At 45.1% G+C, this 24271-nt stretch overlaps 2 protein-coding genes across 6 annotated transcripts; one reads left to right on the forward strand and one right to left on the reverse strand.

Moving 5' to 3' along the window:
* Nucleotides 1-1068: 1068 nt before the first annotated feature.
* Nucleotides 1069-8828, reverse strand: LOC115162188 (glucosamine-6-phosphate isomerase 2). 5 transcript variants are annotated; one of them, XM_029713251.1, is made up of 9 exons: nt 8727-8806; nt 6582-6627; nt 5904-6169; nt 4435-5775; nt 4009-4147; nt 3086-3189; nt 2687-2823; nt 2321-2465; nt 1069-2178 (listed from the first exon to the last, which is right to left on the reverse strand). In XM_029713251.1, the coding sequence occupies exons 5-9, from the start codon at nt 4080-4082 to the stop codon at nt 2120-2122; spliced, it is 519 nt and encodes a 172-aa protein (XP_029569111.1). In that variant the 5' UTR covers nt 4083-4147; nt 4435-5775; nt 5904-6169; nt 6582-6627; nt 8727-8806; the 3' UTR covers nt 1069-2119. The 5 variants fall into 5 exon arrangements, with proteins under 5 accessions (XP_029569111.1, XP_029569109.1, XP_029569110.1 ...); XM_029713249.1 differs by having other exon boundaries at nt 4009-5775; XM_029713250.1 differs by having other exon boundaries at nt 4009-5775; nt 6582-6589; nt 8727-8779.
* On the forward strand, nt 8306-23914 carry LOC115162187 (uncharacterized). Its single transcript, XM_029713248.1, has 2 exons — nt 8306-9784; nt 23552-23914. The coding sequence occupies exon 1, from the start codon at nt 8741-8743 to the stop codon at nt 9614-9616; it is 876 nt and encodes a 291-aa protein (XP_029569108.1). The 5' UTR covers nt 8306-8740; the 3' UTR covers nt 9617-9784; nt 23552-23914.
* Nucleotides 23915-24271: the final 357 nt, after the last annotated feature.

Raw genomic sequence — 24271 nt, forward strand, 5'->3', positions numbered from 1 at the left:
GGCTTATCTATGATCAATTCTCTGGGGGTTTTGGTTAACTTAACAGTGCCTCAATTTTACATGCCGAGGGAAAAGCCATTAACATCAAGCAGAACAAATTGTCAGATAAATCCATTAGCAGACGAACAAAGAGCAGAGGAGGTTGACTCCCTCTTGTCATTCGGCGGGCTGAGTAATTAAGCCGCTCTGCATAACAATAAAGCAACATCAAGAATTACATAAGTGAAAGTTACCACAGAGCTAGTTTACAACTTTAATGCGGACTATGATTTTGATTTGCATAATTATTTTTGTTTTTAAACAAGTGTTTTGCACAGGGCCAGATTCGATCAGATCAGCCATAGCAATGTTAATGATTCTGTCAATCAGAAAACTGGAAATATCAACCTGGGCTTGGAATCTGTTTGGTAGCGTTACAGTTCTGAAAATGTTGGCAGAGGGAGAGAATCTGGTTAATTTATGCTAGAGGCGGCAGGTTTCTAAGATTCAAACAACACCATGGATGAAGCGTTTTGTTTTGCTAGCAGATGCCTTGGTAATAAGAATCACTTGGCTAGAACTAATGCAGACCACTATACAGCTGTGTAGAAAGACAGCATCATCTAAAAACAAAGATCTACACACAACCAACTCCACACTTTCAAAGTGAAGAAAAGCTTTAGAAAATGTCTACCAAACCAAGCCATACTGTTTTTGCTTGATTGCGTGTCCACTATAGTTTCTGGAACCATGCTGTGAATGACAATGTGAAAATATCTGAGCCAGTACAGTACATACAGTTCAGATGGTGTGAAAAAAAGGGTATACTATTCCTCATCAATTGGTACTGATTTCTCTGATTTTGTATCTTAGCGGAGTGTGACACCTTGTGTACAACAGTGGGACTAGAAATGTATATTTCACTCAGTGTTGCCTTCATTCCTGTATTTCATGGATTGAAGTTAAACTACATTATTTGCCTGAATGTAAACTCAGTATTTGTACTAGACTATACACTGCCCCTAGACATAGTGGCAGTAATTTTCCCCTATATCTGACTCCTGAGTATACAACTTTGAAAAACAAAAATGACATTTAACAAGAATCATCTTTATTGACACAATAAAACTAAACAATTGATGAGAGTTACAGTAGAGTATGTGCAAAATCTATTTCTAAAAGGTACTCAGTAACTTACAATAAATGTACTTACAATAAAATGAAAACATACTGTTCTACCAAACCACAAAAAAAGGAAAAAGTCAAAGAAACAACTGAAGATGTTTGAAAAGTCAACATTACGCCATGACAAACACTTTACATTGAATATGGCCAAGAATTACATTCCGGATAGGAAAACAAAATACAGTATAATGAAATGTATATCAATGCGGTGGTGACTTGGCAAGTATAACTGACTGCTATGTTAACAAATCTATGGAATGTTCAAAGCTACAAGTGACATAGAATGTCAGTGAAAAGAGAGAGTTGTATGTTTCCCTGTTAAATGCCAATTGAAGCATATGCTGTCTAAATGGCTCCAAGTGACAAGTCTCTATAACCCAAAGTGGCTTTACTTGATAACACAACTCCTTTTTTCATCTGAGCTGGTCTAAGCATTTTGCTTTCCTCCACCCCATCTGATGGAAGAAAGCAGATGAGTCGAGAAGTGTTATAGCTTGAAGACAAATCCTTGAGTTGTAGCTGAGTGGTTGGATGCTAGAATGTGATGAACAAATTCCCTTGACACTGCTGTAACCCAACAAATGTTTGAGACTAATACGGCAAAGAGTCTGACCTCATAATATATCGGTAACAGTGGTGTATGCGAATTCATGGCATCTTTAACATATCAGTTGAAGGGGTATTTAAAGTTAGCCTTCATAGTACCGTAATTGAATGTAAACACGCTGAAAAACAGCCTATGACAGTTAATGTCTATGGAATAAAGGGTTATGAATGCCAGCAAGTCTCATGTACTTTACTGCTTGGGTAGTTGTTATGGTAGACAAACCATAGCCCTTCAACTAAAGTGCTGACAATCTCCCTGGCACTTTGTTTTGCTGACTGTAGCCTACCAACAACTCTAGGCCCATTCACCATTTGGAGGTCTGGAATTCTGACTTGGCTCCATTCTCCATTATTGGTCATTTATGCTGAGTACTGGGTCCACCAGTCGGTTGTGAACATGCATCAAACCTGGAAGGAAATGAACAATTCATGGGAAACATGTTAAGTGGGTAATACTTACCACTGTCCAGTATCAAATGAAGTGCACCATCATTTGTTGTAACCAATTTCCTTTATAGTAATCCTAAACCCCATCCTATCTCATGCTCACCTTTGAAGTACTTGACCGTTTTGACTCTGAGCTCCAGTGTGGCATCCTCGTCACACACAAAGATGGTGTGCAGGTGTTGCTGGAAGGCCGAGACGGTCCACATGCGGTTAACACCCTCCTCTATGGCTTTGTACAGGGCAAAGGCCTGAAACAAACACAATCAATTCAATATCATTATCAAGGAAACATTTTAAAAAATCATTCAACACTACATCTCTACAATTGCAAAAGTCATCATTTCTAAAGAAAACTACTACTAGGTGAATGAAGTTATTTTGTGTCGACATAATGTAACAATGTCTGTGTTATGAAAATAGATGATAGACAAATGGATAAAGGAATATAATGTTAAGACCTCTTCTTTACCGCTCGAGCATCCATGACTGTCCCCACACCCACGGTCAAGGCCATGGTGGGGACCTTCGACAGGGTCTTCACTCGGGTCCTGTAGACGAGACTGGAGCCTGGCTCATTGAAAGCAATGTGACCGTCCGGTCCGATTCCTTGAGTACAACACACAGAGAGAGAATTACTCACTTCCTTAAGCTCTTGGGCTCCTTTAATAAACACAGACCATTGACAAATTGATAAATGACCAGGGGCCAGTTGCATTAACATAAAGGACAGGTAGCCCTTGAGACTTTGGTCCCAAATGTAATCAAACACACTGCGGGTCGACTTAGAATGTTTATGCTGTATTCGAGGTGTTAAAACACATTAAAACCAATTTACGTCACAAGCATGTATGTAAATATAAAAACGGACCTCCTACAAACAGGTCGATTCCCCCAGCCTGGGCAATCTTCTTCTCAAAGGCCTCACACTCTGCTTCTAGGTCGGTGACATTGCCGGGTGGGCCCGGGGGAGGCCTGTGGTGAATAAGTGATTTTAAAACATTATATGGAGTGTTCTTTTCTTACTTATTTGTTATTGAATAATTGTTAAAGCTGTTTGAGAGGATTCCTGTGCATACAACAAATACACTTTGATAAGACAGACAGGTTATAGAACATTTACTAATAATTCCCTATCGAAAGGAACTAAAAAGGCATATTCAAGAAGATGAATTAGTGGGCAGGGTGGATAATGTTTCCACTGAATTGCCTGCACCTTACAAATTAGCAAGATGAGGAAGGAATCATAACTTGCTTATTTTGTAGTTAGTTTGATTAGCATTATTGCTTTTAAAAACAAAATGCTGGTTTCATCATTCTGCTATTGAAATCTAGCTGGGTCAACTAAATTCCCAGGAGTGGCCAGAGCCACCTCCCACTTCCTCAGGTCCTAAATGAGCAGAGTGGGCATATTCTTTCTTCCTGCAAGGCTACACCACTGATTCTACATCCCTACTTCTATTACACCCCAACAACATACAGCGTCAGTTTAATAATTTACCCTTCACTGTTACTAAGGTTTTGGCTTGGGCTAAGAACATCTGGTTCTGTATCTGTGGTTTCGAGTGTAATTTGTACGTGTAAGCTCAAACTCACCCACATACTCATCCATGTTGAAGGTCTTCTCATATTATTACTCTATCAACTTTTTGTAAAACCCAAAAGGAGTGCTTCCTAAAATAAGGGGACATAGATTATACTTAGCTACATACCTACAAACTAACATTAAGTACCTGGCAATTTACAGTAGTTACCAGATACACTTCTTTTATCTGTAAATCAACCAAAGTTTACCTGTGAGTAATCCCAAGGTGAAGTATCTGGGCTTGAACTGGATGATTCTGTTGCGGATGTATTTGGCTGCCCATTCACTGGCCAGGTCATAGTCTTCCAGGATCACCAGTCTCAGTTTGGAGGTGTTGAATGGAGAGAACTAACAGTGACCAATAAGGCTGACAGCTATGGTGAGCATGCTAATTGATATAGCTAGCTAGCTATCCAAATCATACATAAAATGTAATCGTCACAGTTGGATAAGCATATGCGCTAACTAGTTAGCTTGGCTTGTATGAGCTATGTACATAGCTAGCAGCAAGACAGAACCAAAACAGTAGCTACGTCTTGCTATAATCAGCAGCATGTGCTGTGGCATTCATTAAAAAAAGTTACACCCGAAAAGCACACTTTATGAACCTGAAAAACTTGTCAAATAGGGCTCACCTACTTGGTCTTCTTCAGTGGTGAAGAACGGCAGTTGACATCCAATATTAACGTTACATTACCGCCACCAACTGGACTGGAGAATAAGTGTCACTATCACAAAACAGTACCATTTGGACCATGCAACATTTTAAATGTTTATTTCAGAATTTGTATTCCTTTTATGTTTTACTATAAAAAGAAAATATTAGACTTGTAGAAAAACATGTTGGCCAAGCTCCAGCACTTAGATAATTCTAGAGTTAGATAATTCTAAACACATTTTCAGTGAATCAGCCATATGATATGGCCACCCTGTTACGGACATGCACTTAATTGTCTTTAATTACTTTCATTGGACTATTTTAATAATATTTACATTTCATAAAGCTATTGTGTCCCCTTGTCAACCCTGTCCATTTGTTCTGGTCAAATTATAAAGAAATGACAGATATTGTATACAATGGGTGGTTTTATACAGAACTTCATCTAATTTGCACCTTATCTTTCTGAATTGAGACAGGTATTAATTATATTTTATCCAAGTTTATAATTGTGTGGCGTTGGTCGTGTCTTACTCTTTAAAATACATTACACAAATTCTGGATATTTGATAATGTAACTGAATTTATTTGAAAAAGATGCCAAGATAACAGGGTGGACCAAGGTATAGCAGGGACAGAACATAAATTAAACACTGAATACTGAAAACTGAATAGACATCTACATAGTAATACATATAGTAACAACATGGGAACTGCTGTTTAGTTACATATTCATTGTGAAAAACAACAACACAAAAATACATTGCCGGTACAAAATCATTGGAATTTGCATTAAAACACATTCCTGTCCCTCTCTTCCTCTCCCCCTCTCTCGCTCTCCCTCTTTCTATCTCTCCCCCCTTTCACCCCAAATGCTCTTCCACATACTTCCAGGTGGATTTTTCCATCTGCAAAGACTGTTTATTAACAGTCTGTGGCTCTGGCATCAGACAAATTATCTGTCCATCAGAATACCAACAAATATCTTCCTTTGGAATTTGTTGACGACATTGCAGTGCATGCACTTCACCTTAATGTCATGTTCGTCTACATCCATGATGATGCCAGGGTATCCTTCATGGTCATAAATGACAACACACCACTCCCCTACGTGATTAAGTTCAATGGTGCCAGGTCGCTATGTGGTGTCAGCCTTGTCATGAGATGCAGGGAGCTGGTTAGATGCTGCAGGGTCACCCAGAGTTGCCTCTTTGAGCTGAAAACAAGGACAGTCCAACATGCCACTATTCTGGCCTGGTGAGACACTGATAACCTGATGAATCTTCATAGTTCCTTTAATGGCATCTAAGGCAGGCATCTGAGGTGAGAAGAGATAGCATATGATAAGATATAAAGAGTAACGAACACCTTATACATTTCAATACTCAACCAGCTACTGTACAAGAAAAATGTGTGTATGTGTGTATGGGGAGGAAGGAGGGTTACCTCTGCCGACTGCAGCAACGCACTAGCCTTGGCCCTGGCTCTGAGTATCCTTTTTGAATCTCTCCATTTCTTCCTTTCTGCAGACTGCACTCTGTCACTGAGTTCAGCTATTGCCTTCTTCTTCCCTGTCTCTTTATCTTTCCTCCATTTCTCCCTCTCTTTCTCTAGATACTCTCTCCTTCTTTCTGAGTCAGCATTACGTCGTTCTCTGTATTGCCGCCGTCTTTCAGCTGCACTAAGAGGAGGTGCCATTCCTTCAGAAAGACCTGATTTAATGGATATTTATTTATTCTTATATATACTGTAATTATGTAACACAATTTATGAACAAAAACAAATTTTGAAATACATTACTGCAAGATATCCATTTGTCCACCCAGTTGAGTGCATGTCCACCCTGTTACGTGTACACGGATAACAGGGTGGACAATAACAGGGTGGACATTTTGAGCTAAAATTAGCAACTATGCTCCAAGTGATGTGATGAAGCTAGGATAAATGGCTGCCACTTGAAAAGGAATTTGCATTGTCTGACAAATATATTTTGAAATTATGAAATTCGATTAACGTCTTTTGTATTTTTGCTTAACAGGGTGGACATGTTATGCTTTCCCACATCACATCACCAACATACAGTATAATGATGAAAATGTAATAGTATGAAATCTAGATACTCACCTGGTTACCTACAGTTGTTTTCCCGCCAAGGAAGTGACATTATTTCCTGTTTGTGATGTCATTGTAGAAAATAGATATTTCTTAAAATGACAGTAACCACAATGGTACAGGGTGGACAACAACTTTGAGGACGTACAGAAAATAGTCAATATTCTTTTAAAAAAAAGTGCATGATTTAACATAAAAATATAACATTTAATGATTTTTTATTTTTTTAAATGTATAATTTTATTCCTAATTATTCTCGTTGAAGTTGATTGAGCAGCACTTGGGACATTGAAACATTGCCTCCTTCCACTGAAATAGTTTGAAGTCTACGTCATTATGCTTCTATTATCATGAAGGCATACACACATAAGGATCCTTTTGAAATTTGATCTAGTGTATATTGTTTATATACACTTTTTAATGATTTATCTTGAGGACAAAAAATAACACTTTTAGTGATATTGACCCATAAATCCATTATACTTTGTAATACAAAAATGGCAAAAGGGAAAAGGAAAAACTTACCCTGCCACCTAACCCTACACTCGTTAAAAACCAACCCCTCATTTCACTATTTTTACCCTATCTGATCCTACACCAGGCCCACAACCTGGGAGGATGGGACACTACCATTCAACACACCCTGTAACTCTTCTGCAGTCTAACTATAAGTCACTCTGGATAAGATTGTCTGCTAAATTACTAAATTGTACATGTAAATGTAAATCTCGTAATCCCAAGTCCTTCTCTGCAGCTGCCACCACAACTCTTATTTTCTGTGACTTACTCCTATTTTCTGTGACATATGTTCCATTCCTGTGGTATCGGCCTTCTCTGTAGCTCAGTTGGTAGAGCATGGTGTTTGCAACGCCAGGGTTGTGGGTTCGATTCCCACGGGTGGCCAGCACAGAAAAAAATGTATGAAATGTATGCAATCACTACTGTAAGTCGCTCTGGATAAGAGCGTCTGCTAAATGACAAAAATGTAAAAAATGTACTGTTGATAACCATGACAATGAACGCTAAAAAGCCAACCTTACTGAAGCACATTTCATGCGTAGACCTATCACTGTGCTGGCAAAAGTCTACTACTCACCGGGAGCCTCTTAGGATCCCTCACACATGATCCGTCTTCCTTTACTTTCTTCACTGACTCTGGCAACTTCAACCTGCCTCTCTCGCTCCGGACACATCTGATCCCCAGCAACACATACCGCTTCTTTCACCAATACTACACATTCCTTTGTCACATGCCCTCCTGCACACTTATCACATCTAAGAATCCCCTCCTACACACTGCTGCAACATAACCATAAGCTTGGCATCTGTGGTCCACCCAGACAGACAGTGTGGTGAAGAAGGAGCAACAGCGCATCTTCAACCTCAGGAGGCTGAAAAAATTCAGCTTGACCCCTATGACCCTGAGAAACTTTTACAGATACACAATTGTGTCGGGCTGTGTCACCGCCTGGTATGGCAACTGCACCGCCCGCAACCGCAGGGCTCTTCAGAGGGTGGTACGGTCTGCCCAACGCTTCCCCGGGGGCACACTTCCTGCCCTCCATGACACCTACAGCACCCAATGTCACAGGAAGGCCAAAAAGGTCATCAAGGACATCAACTACCCGAGCCAAGGCCTGTTCACCCCGTTATCATCCAGAAGGCGAAGTCAGTACAGGCAGGGTTGGGTAGGTTACTTTATAAATGTAATCTGTAACAATTACTAGTTACCTGTCCAAACTTGTAATCAGTAATGTAACTTTTGGATTACCCAAACTCAGCAACGTAATCTGATTACATTCTGTTACGTTTAGATTACTTTCCACTTAAAACGCATTAAAAGAAGACAAACATGTATGTTACCAATTGAACAACATCTATTGCAGGATAAATCAATGTTAACGTTTACATACTGTTGCTGGCCATATATGGATGTTAAATTTTACTTTATGGTTTGGTAATGTAGGCTTCTTCTTACCTATCGCTGTCTGCTACATATAATAATACGATTAAATTATATCTTTACGGGGAGCACGTGATGCCGCGGAGCTGAGCAGACATTGACAAACCGAGCTCTTCAAAGTTATTCCATTATTACCTAAATAACAAGGTTGAAACAATATTCTAACATCAGCTGATAAATTGTCAAATACTTACCTTCCCAAAGAGCCATGGACCTCCGACCAAGAGGCAAGAAGGACGACCAAAACGTTGTTGATTCCCAAGATATCGATAACGCTACAGCTAGCAAGATTAGCATTAGCCCTCATAACTCAGACGACAGTTCCAGACTGTTGCTCTCGGCAGGCTCGCTGGCTACTCTCCTTCGGGAAATTCAGGATGGTAACAAAGGTCTTTCTCTGAAAATTGACAAGAAATCGGATGAACTCCATTCTTCCATTGACGACCTGAAATCCTCCATGAATGATCTCCTTTTGAGAATGACTGAGGCTGAGTTGCGCATTAGCACAGTTGAAGATACCATCACTCGACATGACCAGGTTCTGATACAACTGCAGAAGGACAATGCCTACCTCAAAAACAAGGTAGACCAGATGGAGAACCAGAGCAGACGTAGTAATATCCGTGTGGTGGGATTGAAAGAGGACAGCGAGGACCGTGACCCGGTCCGTTTCTTAACTCAATGGATCCCTGATGTCTTAGGCATAATCAACTTCACCAAGCCGTTGGAAATCGAACGCGCCCACAGAACATCAGCGCCGAAACACCGGCCAGATGAGCCCCTACGGGCCGTCCTGATCAGGTTCCTCCGTTTCCAGGACAGAGAGAAGATACTGAAACTCGCAAGAGTCAAAGGGGACATCACCATCGATGGCAAGAGGGTCAGCCTTTTCCCGGATATGAGCGCGGATCTCGCCAGACGTCGCAAGCAGTTCAGACCTGCCGCCAAAGCACTGAAGGAGAATAACATCACCGGCTACCTCATCCACCCTGCGCAGATGAAAGTTCAGTACAAAGGCCGAAGCCATCTCTTCAACACACCGGGAGAAGTGTTCACTTTTCTCAAAGAACTGAACCGCGTCTGAACCAGGATGGTCTCTCTGAGGGATAAGATGCAGTTTGTTTGTTTTTTCTTATCCGTGCTGTCCTGGGACTGAACTGCTGATATCTTCTTGGAATTTGGATCCGTTTCCCCCGCTATCCGGTCGCTATAATTGATTTGTACATTTTCAACTAACTGTTTTTTCCCCGGGGTGAGTTCTATTACATTTACAGGAGAGTATATTTTAGTATAGTCAATATCCACTGGGCGAAGCAAATTAGTGGGCTTAGGCCCACTGCTTTCCCCCCCATTTATGTTTCTCCTCTCCTGAAAAGAGACTCAAGCAGCCCTTACCGTGAGCAATAAATATTCAGCCATAAATGTCTGTTCACAACGTTTGTTTTCAATTTAGAGAGCTCATAGGTTTTAGTTTACGCCAAGGTTTAGCTAGTAAGAGCAAGATGGAAAGCGAGCATCAACGTATCTCTACAAGTGTATTCATGTTTGATTGTTGGGATTGTGGTTTTAGTCTGACAATCGGGGTGGGGTTTCTGTTTTTTTTATTTTTCTATGTTTATTGTTGTTTCCTTCCTAAAGAGACACATAGGTCACTTCAGTGTTCAAACTAAAGTTGAAACATTTCCTGACTATTTACATTTGAGAGATTTCCATTCGGTTACATATTTGAAACCCAACCTATGCTTAATCCACTAAAATATGTCCCATTCAACGTAAAAGGTCTTAACAGCCCGATTAAGAGGAAAAGAGTCTATACATACCTTAAGAAATGAAAGGCTGACATTGTGTTTTTACAAGAAACACATCTTACAGCCAGTGAACACAAGAAATTGAAGAGGGAATGGGTAGGACAAGTTTTGCATCTTCTTTTAACTCCAAAGCAAGAGGAACTGCAATTTTCATAAGTAGACACATCCCCTTCTGCGTCAACAACACCATCTCTGATCCCTCGGGCAGGTTTGTTTTGGTGCAGGGGCATATGTTTTCAGAGTCTTGGACCCTGTTGAATATTTATGCTCCTTACTTCGATGACCATATGTTTATTCAGAATGTCTTCCTTCAGGTTGCTCAAGCACCACCAGGATGGCTAGTGGTTGGAGGAGATTTTAATTTTTGTTTAGATACAGTTCTTGATAGGTCCTCTGATAAACCCTCACTTCTTACCAAAGCCGTCAAGCTCACCATGTTATTCATGAAAGATCTTAATTTGCTAGACATCTGGAGACAGTTGCACCCACAGGATAGGGACTACTCTTTTTATTCACACCCACACAACACACACACACACGCATAGATAACTTTTTACTATCGATCCAACTGTTTCATAGAGTGTTAGATATTGAGTATCTCCCCAGATTGCTTAGTGACCATTCTCCTCTGGTATTATCAATCTCCATCCCTACCAAGGTAAATGGAGCATATAGATGGAGACTAAATTCTGCATTCCTGAAGCAACCTGAATTTTGTGCATTCATCAAAGAGCAGATCAATATTTTTACTTTGACAATCAAACCCTCCGCTCCTGACAGTTTCATTCTTTGGGACACATTGAAAGCCTATCTGAGGGGACAGATAATTTCCTATACTAAAGGGCTGAAGAGAAAACACGGTGCGGAACTGAATGTCCTTGAATCTGAAATCTCGGAGCTAGAGAGAACCTACCAAAGAGGCCCGACTAAAGATCTATACAGGCTTTTGGTAAATAAAAAACTGAAATATAATATTCTGATCACATATCAAGCTGAGAGGGCTATTACTAAATCAAAACAGCGTTATTACAAGCTTGGAGAGAAAGCACACAAAGTATTGGGATGGCAACTGAAAGCAGAGGAAAGTAAGAGGACAATTAATGCTATAGAAACTCTTACTAATGGGTTATCTTTCGACCCTACTGAAATTAATGATACTTTTAAGAAATACTACGAAGACCTCTACACTTCCCAATCAAGTGATGATCTATCAGAGATCGACTCCTTTCTCTCCACTCTCAATCTCCCATGCCTGTCAGAGGAAGACAGAGAGCGCCTGAGTGAACAGTTCTCAGTTCCTGAATTGTTGGAGGCCATTAAATCCTTACCTTCTAATAAATCTCCTGGGGAGGATGGCTTCCCTCCAGAGTTCTATAAAGAATTTAGGGAGCTGTTGGTCCCCTACCTTATGGAGGTACTTAAAAAAGCCGGGGAAGACAACTGCTTTCCAGAGTCTTTCTCTCAAGCAGTGATTACTGTAATTCACAAGAAAGAGAAAAACCCGCTAAAGTGCGCCTCCTACAGACCAATCTCTCTCCTTAACACAGATTGTAAACTGGTCACCAATCTCTCTCCTTAACACAGATTGTAAAATGGTCACCAAGATGCTATCTAAGAGACTGGAGTTATGTCTTCCCCTGTTGGTCAACCCAGATCAGACTGGCTTCATAACTAATAGATTGTCCTCCAATAATCTCAGAAGGTTCTTTGATATAATTCACCTTGCTAACAAAAACAAAATACCTAGTGTCGCAGTCTCCCTCGACGCTGAAAAGGCCTTTGATAGGGTACCTCTTTCGCGTCTTGGAAAAGTTTGGTTTAGGTACTGTGTTTGTAAATTTGATAAAATCACTCTACAAATCTCCTAAAGCTAGGATTGCTACCAATGGGATTATTTCCTCCTCTTTCCCTCTCTATAGGGGGAACAGACAAGTTTGCCCAATTAGCCCCCACCTCTTTGCCCTCGCCATCGAACCGTTGGCTGAGGCTATTAAAACGTGCCCTGACATACATGGCTTTGAGGTGGGCCCCCAGACCCATAAGTTATCACTCTTTGCAGACGACCTTATCTTATTTTAACAAACCCAGAACATTCCCTCTCTCACTTGCAGATCCTACTACAGTGTTATAGTTCTTTCTCTGGATATAAGGTCAATTTTGATTTAAGCGAAATCTTACCGTTGTCTGTCTTTGACCACCATACCATCAAGCACAAGTTTCTTTTTAGATGGTCGCCTATGGGCTTCACATATTTGGGCATAATGGTTGATGGTAACCTGAACAACCTATATAAACTCAATCTGGCCAGCTTGTTGCAAAAGGTGGAGGGTGAACTTTGTAAATGGATGGACTTGCCTCTCACTCTACTGGGTAGAATAAATGTAATTAAAATTAATGTCCTGCCCAGATTTCTATATTTGTTTCAATCTCTTCCTATCCCTGTGCCCGCAGCATTATTGTCCTCTCTCGACAAGCTGACCAGATGGTTTATCTGGCACGTCAAAACCCCTAGGGTTGGCCTGGATAAACTGACCCTTGATTACGGTCAAGGGGGCTTAAACCTCCCCAATTTTAGAATGTACTACTGGACTGCACAGTCTAGGTTTCTGGCTCAGAGGTTTGACAATGGTCCCTCTCCCTCATGGTTGAACATTGAAAAGTTTGAGGTAAATGATGACACTGGGGCAGAATTGTTTTACAAATGGGACAGAAAATATATAAAAACCATCACAGACAACCCTTTAATCATACATTCTGTCCTGGCATGGTGCAAACTGCATGAGCTGTTCGGACGAGAGGGATTCCTTTCCCCTAAAACCCCTTTATGGAACAATAGATTGATTCCTATGTTTTTCCAGAATAGTAACTTTAGACCATGGTCTGATAAGGGTATCACTCTTCTGGAACATTGTTATGAGGAGGGAGCTGAAACAGAAATACCACTTGCCTAACAGGGACTCCTTTAGCTACCTACAACTACGAAACTTTATTAGGGTGACTCTCAAGGGACAATGGAACCTACCTAAGATGTCACCTATTGAACAACTCTGCCACGCAGACCAACCACTGTTCAAGACCATTTCCCATGTTTACAATGCTCTTATGTCAGGACTAACACTGCCTGAGCTAGATAAACCCCGACTTAGATAGGAAAAGATCTGGGTATTGATCTTGATGAGGGTCTATGGAGTGACCTATGCAGGGATGGTGTTACATTCACATTGAACTCCAGATACAGACTGATCCAGTTTAATTTCCTCCGTCAGCTCTATATCACCCCATCTAGACTGCACAAGTTCAACCCTGATATCTCCTCCCTATGTTTTAGATGTGGCTCAGATGAAGGAAAATTCCTCCATTCCACTTGGCAGTGTTCAAAACGACACGGTTTCTGGCAGGGGGTATGCGATACCAAATCCTCAATTCACGGGGTTGCATTCCCTTTAGACCCGGAGGTCTGTCTACTGGGTAACTTTACTAACTCCAATCTTAGGCAAAGCCATACTATAAAGCTAACAGAAATATTGCTAGCGATTGCCAAGAAATGTATTGCCTTGAAATGGAAATCAGATTCCGTCCTGCCAGTTGCAATAGTTGTATCCCACTGGAGAAAATCCCTTACTGCTTGAGGAATAAGTTAGAGACATTTTACAGAATTTGGCAACCTTTTATTGACTATATGGAGAATCTCCCCTCACATCACATTGATTGAATCTCTATATAACCCTTATATAATGTTTCTGTCACGACTTCTGCGAAGTTGTTTCCTCTCCTTGTTCGTGCGGTATTCGGCGGTCGGCGTCGCCGGTCTTCTAGCCATCATTGATCCATTTTTCATTTTCCATTTGTTTTGTCTTGTCTTCACACACACCTGGTTTCAATTCCATCATTACATGTTGTGTATTTACCCTCTGTTCCCCCCCATGTCCTTGTCCGGAATTGTTTACTGTAGTGCTTGTGCACGTTATGCTGGTGTGTAACGGGTTTTGTTTGCCCATTGATTTATTGTTCTTTTAACGGTGGTTTTATTTATTAAACTGCGCCGTTGTAAATCAGTTTTTGCTCTCCTGCGCCTGACTTCTCTGCCGCCAGTATGCACCCCCTACAGAATTCCGGACAAAACGTATGAAGTCAGCAGGAGCAGGTACCCCGGGTATAGGGGTGGAGGAGCGCGTCCGGGAGCACGCAGCAATGCTCCACCATCTTGGCACCGCCATGGACCGCTTTGTCCAGACAATGGACCGCTGGGAGAGACAGGGAGTTCTCCCAGCGCCTCCACCAGCACAACCGGGGTCTCCACTACGCGCCCCTCCTTCTACTGGTCCCAGTGAGATTCGTCTCTCCCTTCCCCAGGAATACGATGGGACGGCTGCGAACTGCCAGGAGTTCCTGTTGCAGCTGGACTTATACCTGGCAACCGTCCACCCGGCTCCTTCGGGCCGTGAGAGGGTCTCCGCCCTCGTCTCGTGCCTCACCGGGAAAGCCCTGGAGTGGGTCAATGCTGTGTGGAGAGAGGGAGATGCGGTGTTGGACCAGTTTGAGGAGTTCACCAGGAAATTCCGGGCAATCTTCGACCACCCGCCCGAGAGTAGAGTGGCGGGTGAACGCCTCTTCCATCTGAGGCAGGGGACGAGGAGCGCCCAGGAGTTTGCCCTGGAGTTTTGGACCCTGGCTGCCGGCGCAGGATGGAACGACAGGGCCCTGATCGACCATTATCGCTGCAGTCTGCGCGAGGACGTCCGTCAGGCATTTGGCCTGCAGAGACACCACCCTCATGTTCGACCAGCTGGTGGACCTGTCCATCCGGCTGTATAACCTGCTGGCTACCCGCGGACGATCAGATCGGGGTCTGTTGGTTCCATCCCCCCGCACCCCCTCTCCAATACCTATGGAGCTGGGAGGGGCGGTGCGCAGAGAGACCGGAGGGGGTTCCAGCTCGTGCACCATCTGTGGCCGCAGAGGTCACACTGCCGGTCGGTGCCGGGTTGGTTCCTCTGGGAATCAAGGCAGCAGGCAGGGCGCTCTGGCGTCACCCCAGGTGAGCCGGCACAATTCTCACCCAGAGCCCTCTGTTGCACATATGTTTGTGTTTGTCACTTTTCCTGAGTTTTCCCCGCATTCCCAGCATAAGGCGCTCGTCGATTCAGGTGCGGCTGAGAATTTCATAGATAGATCGTTCGCCCATAGTCTAGGGATCCCCATTGTTCCCGTGGCTGTGCCCTTCCCTGTTCATGCCTTAGATAGTCGACCATTAGGGTCAGGGTTGATTAGGGAGGCCACCGCTCCTCTGGGCATGATGACGCAGGGGGGTCACAAGGAGAGAAGTAGTCTCTTCCTTATTGACTCTCCTGGGTTTCTCGTGGCGCTAGGCCTACCCTGGTTAGCTTGTCATGACCCCACTGTTTCTTGGCCACAGAGGGCTCTCACGGGGTGGTCGCGAGAGTGCTCGGGGAGGTGTTTAGGGGTTTCCGTTGGTGCTACTACGGTGGAAAGTCCAGACCAGGTCTCCACCGTGCGCATTCCCCCTGAATATGCCGATTTGGCTCTCGCCTTCTCCAAAATGAAGGTGACTCAATTACCACCCCATCGACGGGGCGATTGTGCAATAAATCTCCTGGTAGACGCTGCACTTCCCAGGAGTCACGTGTATCCCCTCTCACAGGCGGAGACGGAGGCTATGGAAACATATGTCTCCGAATCCCTGCGTCAGGGGTACATTCGGTCCTCCACTTCATCCGCCTCCTCGAGTTTCTTTTTTGTGAATAAGCAAGAGGGAGGTCTGCGCCCGTGTATTGTCTATCGGGGTCTGAACCAGATCACTGTGAGGTATAGTTACCCGCTACCGCTCATAGCCACAGCGATTGAGTCAATGCACGGGCCGCGCTTCTTCACCAAACTAGATCTCAGGAGCGCTTACAACCTGGTGCGTATCCGGGAGGGAGACGAGTGGAAGACGGCTTTCAGTACCACCTCAGGGCACTATGAGTACCTAGTCATGCCATATGGGTTGATGAATGCGCCATCGGTCTTCCAAGCCTTTGTAGATTAGATTTTCAGGGACCTGCATGGGCAGGGTGTAGTGGTGTATATTGATGACATTCTGATGTACTCCGCTACACGCGCCGAGCATGTGTCCCTGGTGCGCAAGGTGCTTGGTCGCCTGTTGGAGCATGACCTGTACGTCAGGGCTGAGAAATGCCTGTTCTTCCAGCAGTCCGTCTCCTTCCTAGGGTATCGCATTTCCACCTCAGGGGTGGAGCTGGAGAGTGACCGCATTTCAGCCGTGCGTAATTGGCCGACTCCCACCACGGTAAAGGAGGTGCAGCGATTTGTAGGGTTTGCCAACTACTACCGAAGATTTATCCGGGGTATTGGTCAGGTAGCGGCTCCCATTACCTCACTGCTGAAGGGGGGACTGGTACGTTTGCAGTGGTCAGCTGAGGCGGACAGGGCTTTTGGTCACCTGAGGGCTCTTCTTACCTCGGCTCCCGTGCTGGCCCATCCGGATCCCTCTTTGGCGTTCATAGTGGAGGTGGACGCGTCCGAGGCTGGGATAGGAGCTGTGCTCTCTCAGCGCTCGGGTACGCCACCGAAGCTCCGCCCCTGTGCCTTCTTCTCGAAGAAGCTCAGCCTGGCAGAGCGAAACTATGACGTGGGGGACCGGGAGCTGTTGGCTGTCGTCAAGGCCTTGAAGGTGTGGAGACATTGGCTTGAGGGGGCTAAACACCCTTTTCTCATCTGGACTGACCACCGCAATCTGGAGAACATCCGGGCAGCGAGGAGACTGATCCCTCGCCAGGCAAGGTGGGCCATGTTTTTCACCCATTTTGTATTCACCCTTTCCTACAGACCAGGCTCCCAGAACGTGAAAGCAGATGCATTGTCCTGGCTGTGCGACACAGAGGAGCGGCCCATGGATCCCACTCCCATACTCCCCGCCTCCTGCCTGGTGGCGCCGGTAGTGTGGGAGCTGGACACGGACATTGAGCAGGTGTTACGTGCAGAGCCCACTCCCGTCCAGTATCCCGCTGGGCGTCTGTACGTCCCGTCTGCTGTTCGTGACCAGTTGATCTATTTTGCCCACACGTCACCCTCCTCTGGTCATCCTGGCATCGGTCGGATAGTGCGCTGTTTGAGCGGGAGGTACTAGTGGCCTACCTTGGCCAAGGACATGAGGGTTTATGTTTCCTCCTGCTCGGTGTGAACCCAGTGCATGGCTCCTAGGCACCTGCCCAGAGGTAAGTTACAACCCTCACCCGTTCCACCACGGCCGTGGTCGCACCTGTCGGTAGATTTCCTGACCGATCTTCCTCCCTTCCAACCGCAATCCTGGTTGTTGTGGATCGTTTTTCTAAGTCCTGTCGTCTCCTCCCTTTGCCCGGTCTCCCTACAGCCCTACAGACTGTGGCCTTATTTACACACGTCTTCCGGCACTACGAGGTGCCTGAGGATATAGTGTCTGATCGGGGTCCCCAGTTCACGTCGAGGGTCTGGAAGGCGTTCATGGAACGTCTGGGGGTCTCGGTCAGCCTTACCTCAGGTTTTCACCCCGAGAGTAACGGGCAGGTGGAGAGAGTAAACATGATGTGGGTAGGTTTCTGAGGTCCTATTGCCAGGACGGGCCGGGGGAGTGGGTAGCGTTCGTGCGCTGGGTAGAGATGGCCCAGAACTTGCTCCGCCACTCCTCCACTAATCTCACCCCCTTCCAGTGTGTATTGGGGTATCAGCCGGTTCTGGCTCCTTGGCATTAGAGTCAGACCGAGGCTCCTGCGGTGGACGACTGGTTCCGGCGCGCGGAGGAAACATGGGACACCGCCCATGTCCACCTTCAGCGCGCCGTGCTGCGCCAGAAAGTGGGCGCAGACCGTCACCACAGTAAGGCCCCAGTGTTCGCACCGGGGGACCGGGTCTGGCTCTCGACCCTGAAACCTGCCCCTCCGCCTGCCCTGCTGGAAGCTGGGCCCGCGGTTTGTGGAGCCATTCAAAGTCCTGAGGAGAGTGAACGAGGTGTTTTACAGGTTACAGCTTCCCCCAGATTACCGTATTAACCCCTCGTTCCATGTGTCTCTCCTCAGGCCGGTGGTGGTTGGTCCACTCCAGGAATCTGAGGTGTGGGATGTTCCTCCGCCCCCTCTGGACATCGAGGGGGCCCCGGCATACTCCGTTCGTTCCATCCTGGATTCAAGGCGTCGGGCGGGGGGCCTTCAGTACCTCGTGGAGTGGGAGGGGTGCGGTCCAGAGGAGAGGTGCTGGGTTCCAGTGGCGGATATGTTGGATCCTGAACTGCTGCGGGGGTTCCACCGTTGCCGGCCAGATCGCCCTGCGCTTCGCCCTCCGGGTCATCCCCGAGGCCAGTGTCGACGCGCCGCTGGAGCCGCGCGTCAAGGGGGGGGTACTGTCATGACTTCTGCTGAAGTCAGCTCCTCTCCTTGTTCGGGCGGCGTTCGGCGGTCGATGTCACCGGCTTTCTAGCCATCGCTGCTCCATTTTTCATTGTTCCATTTGTTTTGTCTTGTCCCTGCACACCTGGTTTACATTCCCAATCACACCGCATGTATTTATTCCTCTGTTCCCCCCCATGTCTTTGTGTGAAATTGTTTTTTGTTACGTGTTTCGTGTGTACGCGCCAGGCTGGGTTTTCCCCTGTTATTCCGTGGTTTTTCCACGAAGGATGTTTATTGTAAAACATTTGATCATTTTTGTGACTGTTTCGCGCCTTGCACTTTTACCTTTGGCTGGAGGTTTTGACGCAGTGGCGTCTGTCTGTTTTATTGCCTCTGCCTAAATAAAGTGTGCGCCTGTTCACAACTCTCTGCTCTCCTGCACCTGACTTCTCCACCAGTAGCGCACACCTTGACATCCTCTCTTTAGAGAAGGGACCCAACCCCGCTTTGGTGACGTTTGCCTAACATTTAACAGGCCTGAGGCCAAGATGGAGAGACACTTCTAACATGAACATTTGAATTCTTCTCAAAGTAAATGGAATATAATTCTTTACCAGTTATTCTTAACAAGTTCTTTTTAAAACCTCTTCAACACCACATAGTAAAACATGAAGACTTTTGACTTGTCTTGAGGTCAAGTTACAAGCTCTGACCTCACCTGGCTAATAAACAACCTTTAACTAGACTGCATCAGAAAGGCCTCGCAAACACTTCTGAACGGAAATACATAAACAGCCTCTGCCCGTAACACACTTACTGTAAACCAGAAGATAGCATTTAATGAATGCTTCATTTATTTCTGTCATTTGTGTTGGTGTATTCTGTGGCGTGGCCATTGCTGAGTTATTTTCCTGTAACTGAATTAGTTCTCAATAAGAGCTGCCACAAGGCTTAGACAGTGAGACCTTGCTGGACTACTGTTCTTAACTCAACCTGTGGGTTGGTTTAAAGTGTGTAGTGGAAATTTCAGTACTGAGAGAGACTTGGACAATTATTCAAACAATCATCTTTATTCAACATCGATTAATTATTGCAATAATGAAACCGTCGACAGCACACTCTAGGTTGTGTTGCCGAGAGCTTAACTGATCATGAAAAAACAGCGATCTTATATAGGCCCTAAATGCTCAGTCAGTCATTTCTACCGTTCCCATAAGCCACCTTGGTCCATCTCCTGGTTATCTGCACGGGATGTTGTTTTACTTCCAACCAGGCTTAGTTTCTCAGATGTCAGGAAGATGAGACAATGAGACATTGTTCTAAACTCTTCTAGGCCATCTCTATCTCGGGTCACACACAAACATCTTGTCTATAGAATGCCAGCTTTTAGAATTGTATCACCAAGTCATTGTCAGCTCAAGGTATCCCTAGCAAAACCAATTTCCTTAACCAGATGCCCAGACTAACTGCAGTAAGCTAGAGTGGACACCATAAAACTCAGCATTAGCAGGTCAGTCTTACTCTTAGTTAAATATATAACCGTTTACTATTAATATCAAACAAATCAGGTAAGTATGTCATTTTTCCCTGACAAGTGTTAACGTGTTTTTGCTCTATATGCAATGTCTGTCTCCAGTGAATGGTGTTCCTCTTCTCTTGTGTCATAATCCTTTCTTCAGGGGTAATAACATAATAATAATAATAATTCAATATAATAATGCATCATTTGGTGGGTGCTTATATTTGTCCTGTTGGAAACGTGTTTTTTGCATATCCGAACTCACTGCCCAAGGTAGGGAGGCTATAAAAACCTACAAAAGCTAAAAATTGAGATGTACAAAATATGGCATATACCCCATATGCCATATTTTGTACATCTCCATTTTTAGCTTTTGTAGGTTTTTATAGCCTCCCTACCTTTGGCAGTGAGTGGATAACAGGCAATCCGTAATTTCGATTAAGACATTAATGAGCGGGGGGTCACATGATGCAACGAAGCTAGGAAGAAACTCCCGATAAATGTTTTACAAACTCATCCTAAAACTTGATAACTACACCCATACTTATTACTACACTGTAGCCAAGATTGGTGATATGACTACCAGACAAAAAAAAGCAAGGGAAGCACCGAAACAGACCAAGAAACAACAGAGAAAGAACTTCTGACCATGGCCTCCTCGGAAACCCAAGATGGCACCATGACACCTCAGGAAGAAGCTAGGCTAGCTCACATCCTCAAAGTGATCAAAGAAGGCAATGACTCCCTCACAACACAATTTATCTTGAAAATGGCTGAATTCAGCTGCTCCATCTCAGCTGGCTTAAATCAAAAACTCAGGTTTGACAACGGCTATCAACACGCTAGGGTCACTGTCACGTCCTGACCAGTAAGAGGGGTTATTTGTTATTGTAGCTTGGTCAGGGCGTGGCAGGGGGTATTTGTTTTATGTGGTTCGGGGTGGTTGTGTGTTTAGTGGGGTGTTTGATTTATTATTCCGGGTTTTGGGCACTGTTCTTTGTTAGTGTAATTCTATGTTCTTTCTAGTCATTGTAGTTCTATGTTTAGTTAATTGGGGTTGGACCTTCAATTGGAGGCAGCTGGTTATCGTTTTCTCTGATTGAAGGTCCTATAATTAGGAGTTTGTTTGTTTTGGGGATTGTGGGAGATTGTTCTTGTTTAGCTGTGTATGTTGCCTGACAAGACTGTCAAGTTCGTTTGTGGTTTTTTGTATACGTGTTTGTTTTGGTTTTCCCTTCTTTGTCCGTTTAATAAAGATGATGAGTATACATTTCCATGCTGCGTCTTGGTCTCAACCCTACAACAACCGTGACAGAATCTCCCACCAACCAAGGACCAAGCAGCGGGGTAAGGAGCAACGGGAGAATTATATGGACTATCGGGAGTTTTGGACGTGGGAGGAGATTATGGACGGAGAAGGCCCATGGAGGAAGTCTGGTGAGGACCGGGAACGCTACCGGGGAACACGGCTGGCTAGGAAGCCGGAGAGGCAGCCCCAATAATTATTTTGGGGGGGGCACACGGGTAGGTTGGCTAGGCCAGGCAGTGGACCTAAGCCAGCTCCCCGTGCTTTTTATGGGGATCGTATGGAGTGGAGAGCGCCGAGGTATGCGGAAGTGTGCACGATCTCGTCCATACGCACGCACAGTCCGGTGCGAGTGATCCCAGCCCCTCGCAAATGCCGTGCTAGAGTGGGCATCCAGCCTGGTAGGAGGATGCCTGCGCAGCGCATCTGGCCACCGGTGTGCCTCCTAGGTGCAGGCTACCCTACGCCCGCTCTACGCATGGCAACCATCAGGCCCCTGCACAGCCCAGTTCGCCCTGTGCCAGCACTTCACTTGTGTAGGGCTACTAGTTCCATCCAGCCAGGACGGGTTGTGCAGGAGGTGCAATCGAGACCGCCAGTGCGTCTCCACGGCCCGGTATATCCAGTACCAGCACCACGCACCAGGCCTCCAGTACGTCAGCCCAGTCCAACTCAGCCTGTTCCCGCTCCTCGCACTAGCCTTAAATCGGGTACGTTTTTTATCCGGCCGTGTCAATACTGCCCCCTAGCACTAACAGGTTAATGTCTCAACGTAGTAGAAAGCCCACCATGATACTCTCACCCTGCAGGGTAATCAGCACAAAACCCGCGCCTATGGCATGGGGAGCAGCATTTTAAAGCACTTCACAACACGCACATAGAACAAGCCAGTCGGCAAGTTGAGTAAGATAAATTACAGTTTGTGGCAGCAAGAGCCACCATACTAATGGATGCACACGGAATCGTAGTGTAACGCTAACGAAACACAAGTACAAAAAACCACAGGCGGAAGATACAAATCAACCGCACGCAGCGGATAGAGCACTCAAGAGAAGGGGCTGGCCATGTGACCCAGTGAGTATACGTCCACGCAAGATATTACATTTGCCAGCTTGTACTTCAAACCATACGGACGTTCGCTGAGAAAATGAAAGCGAACGGGTGTCGCGGCCATGGGGTCTATATATAGGGGCGGACCCCAGCCGTGACACGTGTATACGGGAGTAAATATGTAAATCCTCACCTCGGATGTATCCCTCCATCGCGGAGTGATACCAATATATTTTAGTTATCCAATATAGTGAAACATAACTCCTGATTATCAAACGGGCACACAGGTCATGCGCCCCTCGTCCATCCCCTGATCAGAACCCACAACCTTTCCTCGTTCGGTTCCTGAGGTACAAGGATAGAGAGAAATTTCTCAGAACCGCAGCCAAACATTTCAAGGAGAAAGGAGTGATTGTATACAACGGGATGGCAGGTAGCCTAGTGGTTAGAGTGTTGGGCCAGGAACGGAAAGGTTACGGATCGAATCCCTGAGCTGACAAGGTAAAAATCTGTCATTCTACCCCTGAACAAGGCAGTTAACCTGCTGTCATTGTAAATAAGAATTTGTTCTTAACTGACTTGCCTAGTTAAATTTGAAAATAATTATTTCCAGAGTCCAGGGATGGTCAAACGCAGGAATGTCACATCTGTTCCTGCAACACCCTCTACTGCTCCTCCTGTGTCTCCTTGACCTGCCGCCACTCCCCCAGTTCCCTCTCTCTCTGTGTGTGTGATTGTGTGAGTGGAGACAGGTGTGCTGGAGTCAGAACAGATCCCCACCAGCTGCAACCTGTTCCATAATCAAGACCTCTATAAATACTCAGCCCTGCCACTTCCACGCTGCCTGATTGTAATCTCTGCTCAGTCAGTCTACGTCTCTAGGCGTTTGTTACTATTCAGATCCTGTTGTGCCTGTTTTCCTTGCCTGACGCTGTTTTCCTCTCCGCTACAGTTCTGCCCGCTCTAACTCTGGTCCCTGTCTCCAGTCCCATGTCTCATCATCCTGCTACTCTGTCCTGGATTCCCCACTCTACTACTCCCTTGGATTCCCCTCCGGACCTGCCTACCCTGTCTCAACCATCTCGCTCCAGCCTCAGCCTCCGCACCTGGTTTCCAGCAACCCGCCCAAGCTTCCCCTGACCTGCACTCCAACTCCCCCCTGTGTTTCAATAATTACCTTGGTTACTTCACTGGCCACTGGTTACTTCACTGGCCACTTTAAGTAATGGAACACTAGTCACTTTGATAATGTTTACATATCTTGCATTACTCATCTCATATGTATATACTGTATTCTATACTATTCTACTGTATCTTAGTCCATGCCGCTCTGACATTGCTCGTCCAAATATGTATATATTATTAATTACAGTAACATCTGCTAAGCACGTGTATGTGACCAATAAAATTTGATTTGATTTAATGATGGACTGTCGTTTCTCTTTGCTTATTTGAGCTGTTCTTGCCATAATAGGGACTTGGCCTTTTACCAAATAGGGCTCTATATTCTTCTGTATACCACCCCTACCTTGTCACAACACAACTGATTGGCTCAAACGCACTAAGAAGGAAAGAAATTCCACAAATTAACTTTTAAAAAGGCACACATATTAATTGAAATGGATTCCAGGTGACAACCTCATGAAGCTGGTTGAGATTAGGCCAAAAGTGT

The sequence above is a fragment of the Salmo trutta genome, chromosome 25 (assembly GCF_901001165.1).
Source record: "Salmo trutta chromosome 25, fSalTru1.1, whole genome shotgun sequence".
Taxonomy (NCBI): domain Eukaryota; kingdom Metazoa; phylum Chordata; class Actinopteri; order Salmoniformes; family Salmonidae; genus Salmo; species Salmo trutta.

Bases quoted from the DNA above. Each gene is read 5' to 3' on its own strand.
- LOC115162188 (XM_029713252.1), bottom strand. From the start codon at position 4,082: ATGGGCAGCCAAATACATCCGCAACAGAATCATCCAGTTCAAGCCCAG. The intron at 3,190-4,008 runs GTAAACTTTGGT...TATTCACCACAG, and splicing joins CACCTTGGGATTACTCACAG to GCCTCCCCCGGGCCCACCCG. The intron at 2,466-2,686 runs GTAAAGAAGAGG...TGTTTGTTTCAG, and splicing joins CAGTCATGGATGCTCGAGCG to GCCTTTGCCCTGTACAAAGC.
- LOC115162187 (XM_029713248.1), top strand. From the start codon at position 8,741: ATGGACCTCCGACCAAGAGGCAAGAAGGACGACCAAAACGTTGTTGAT.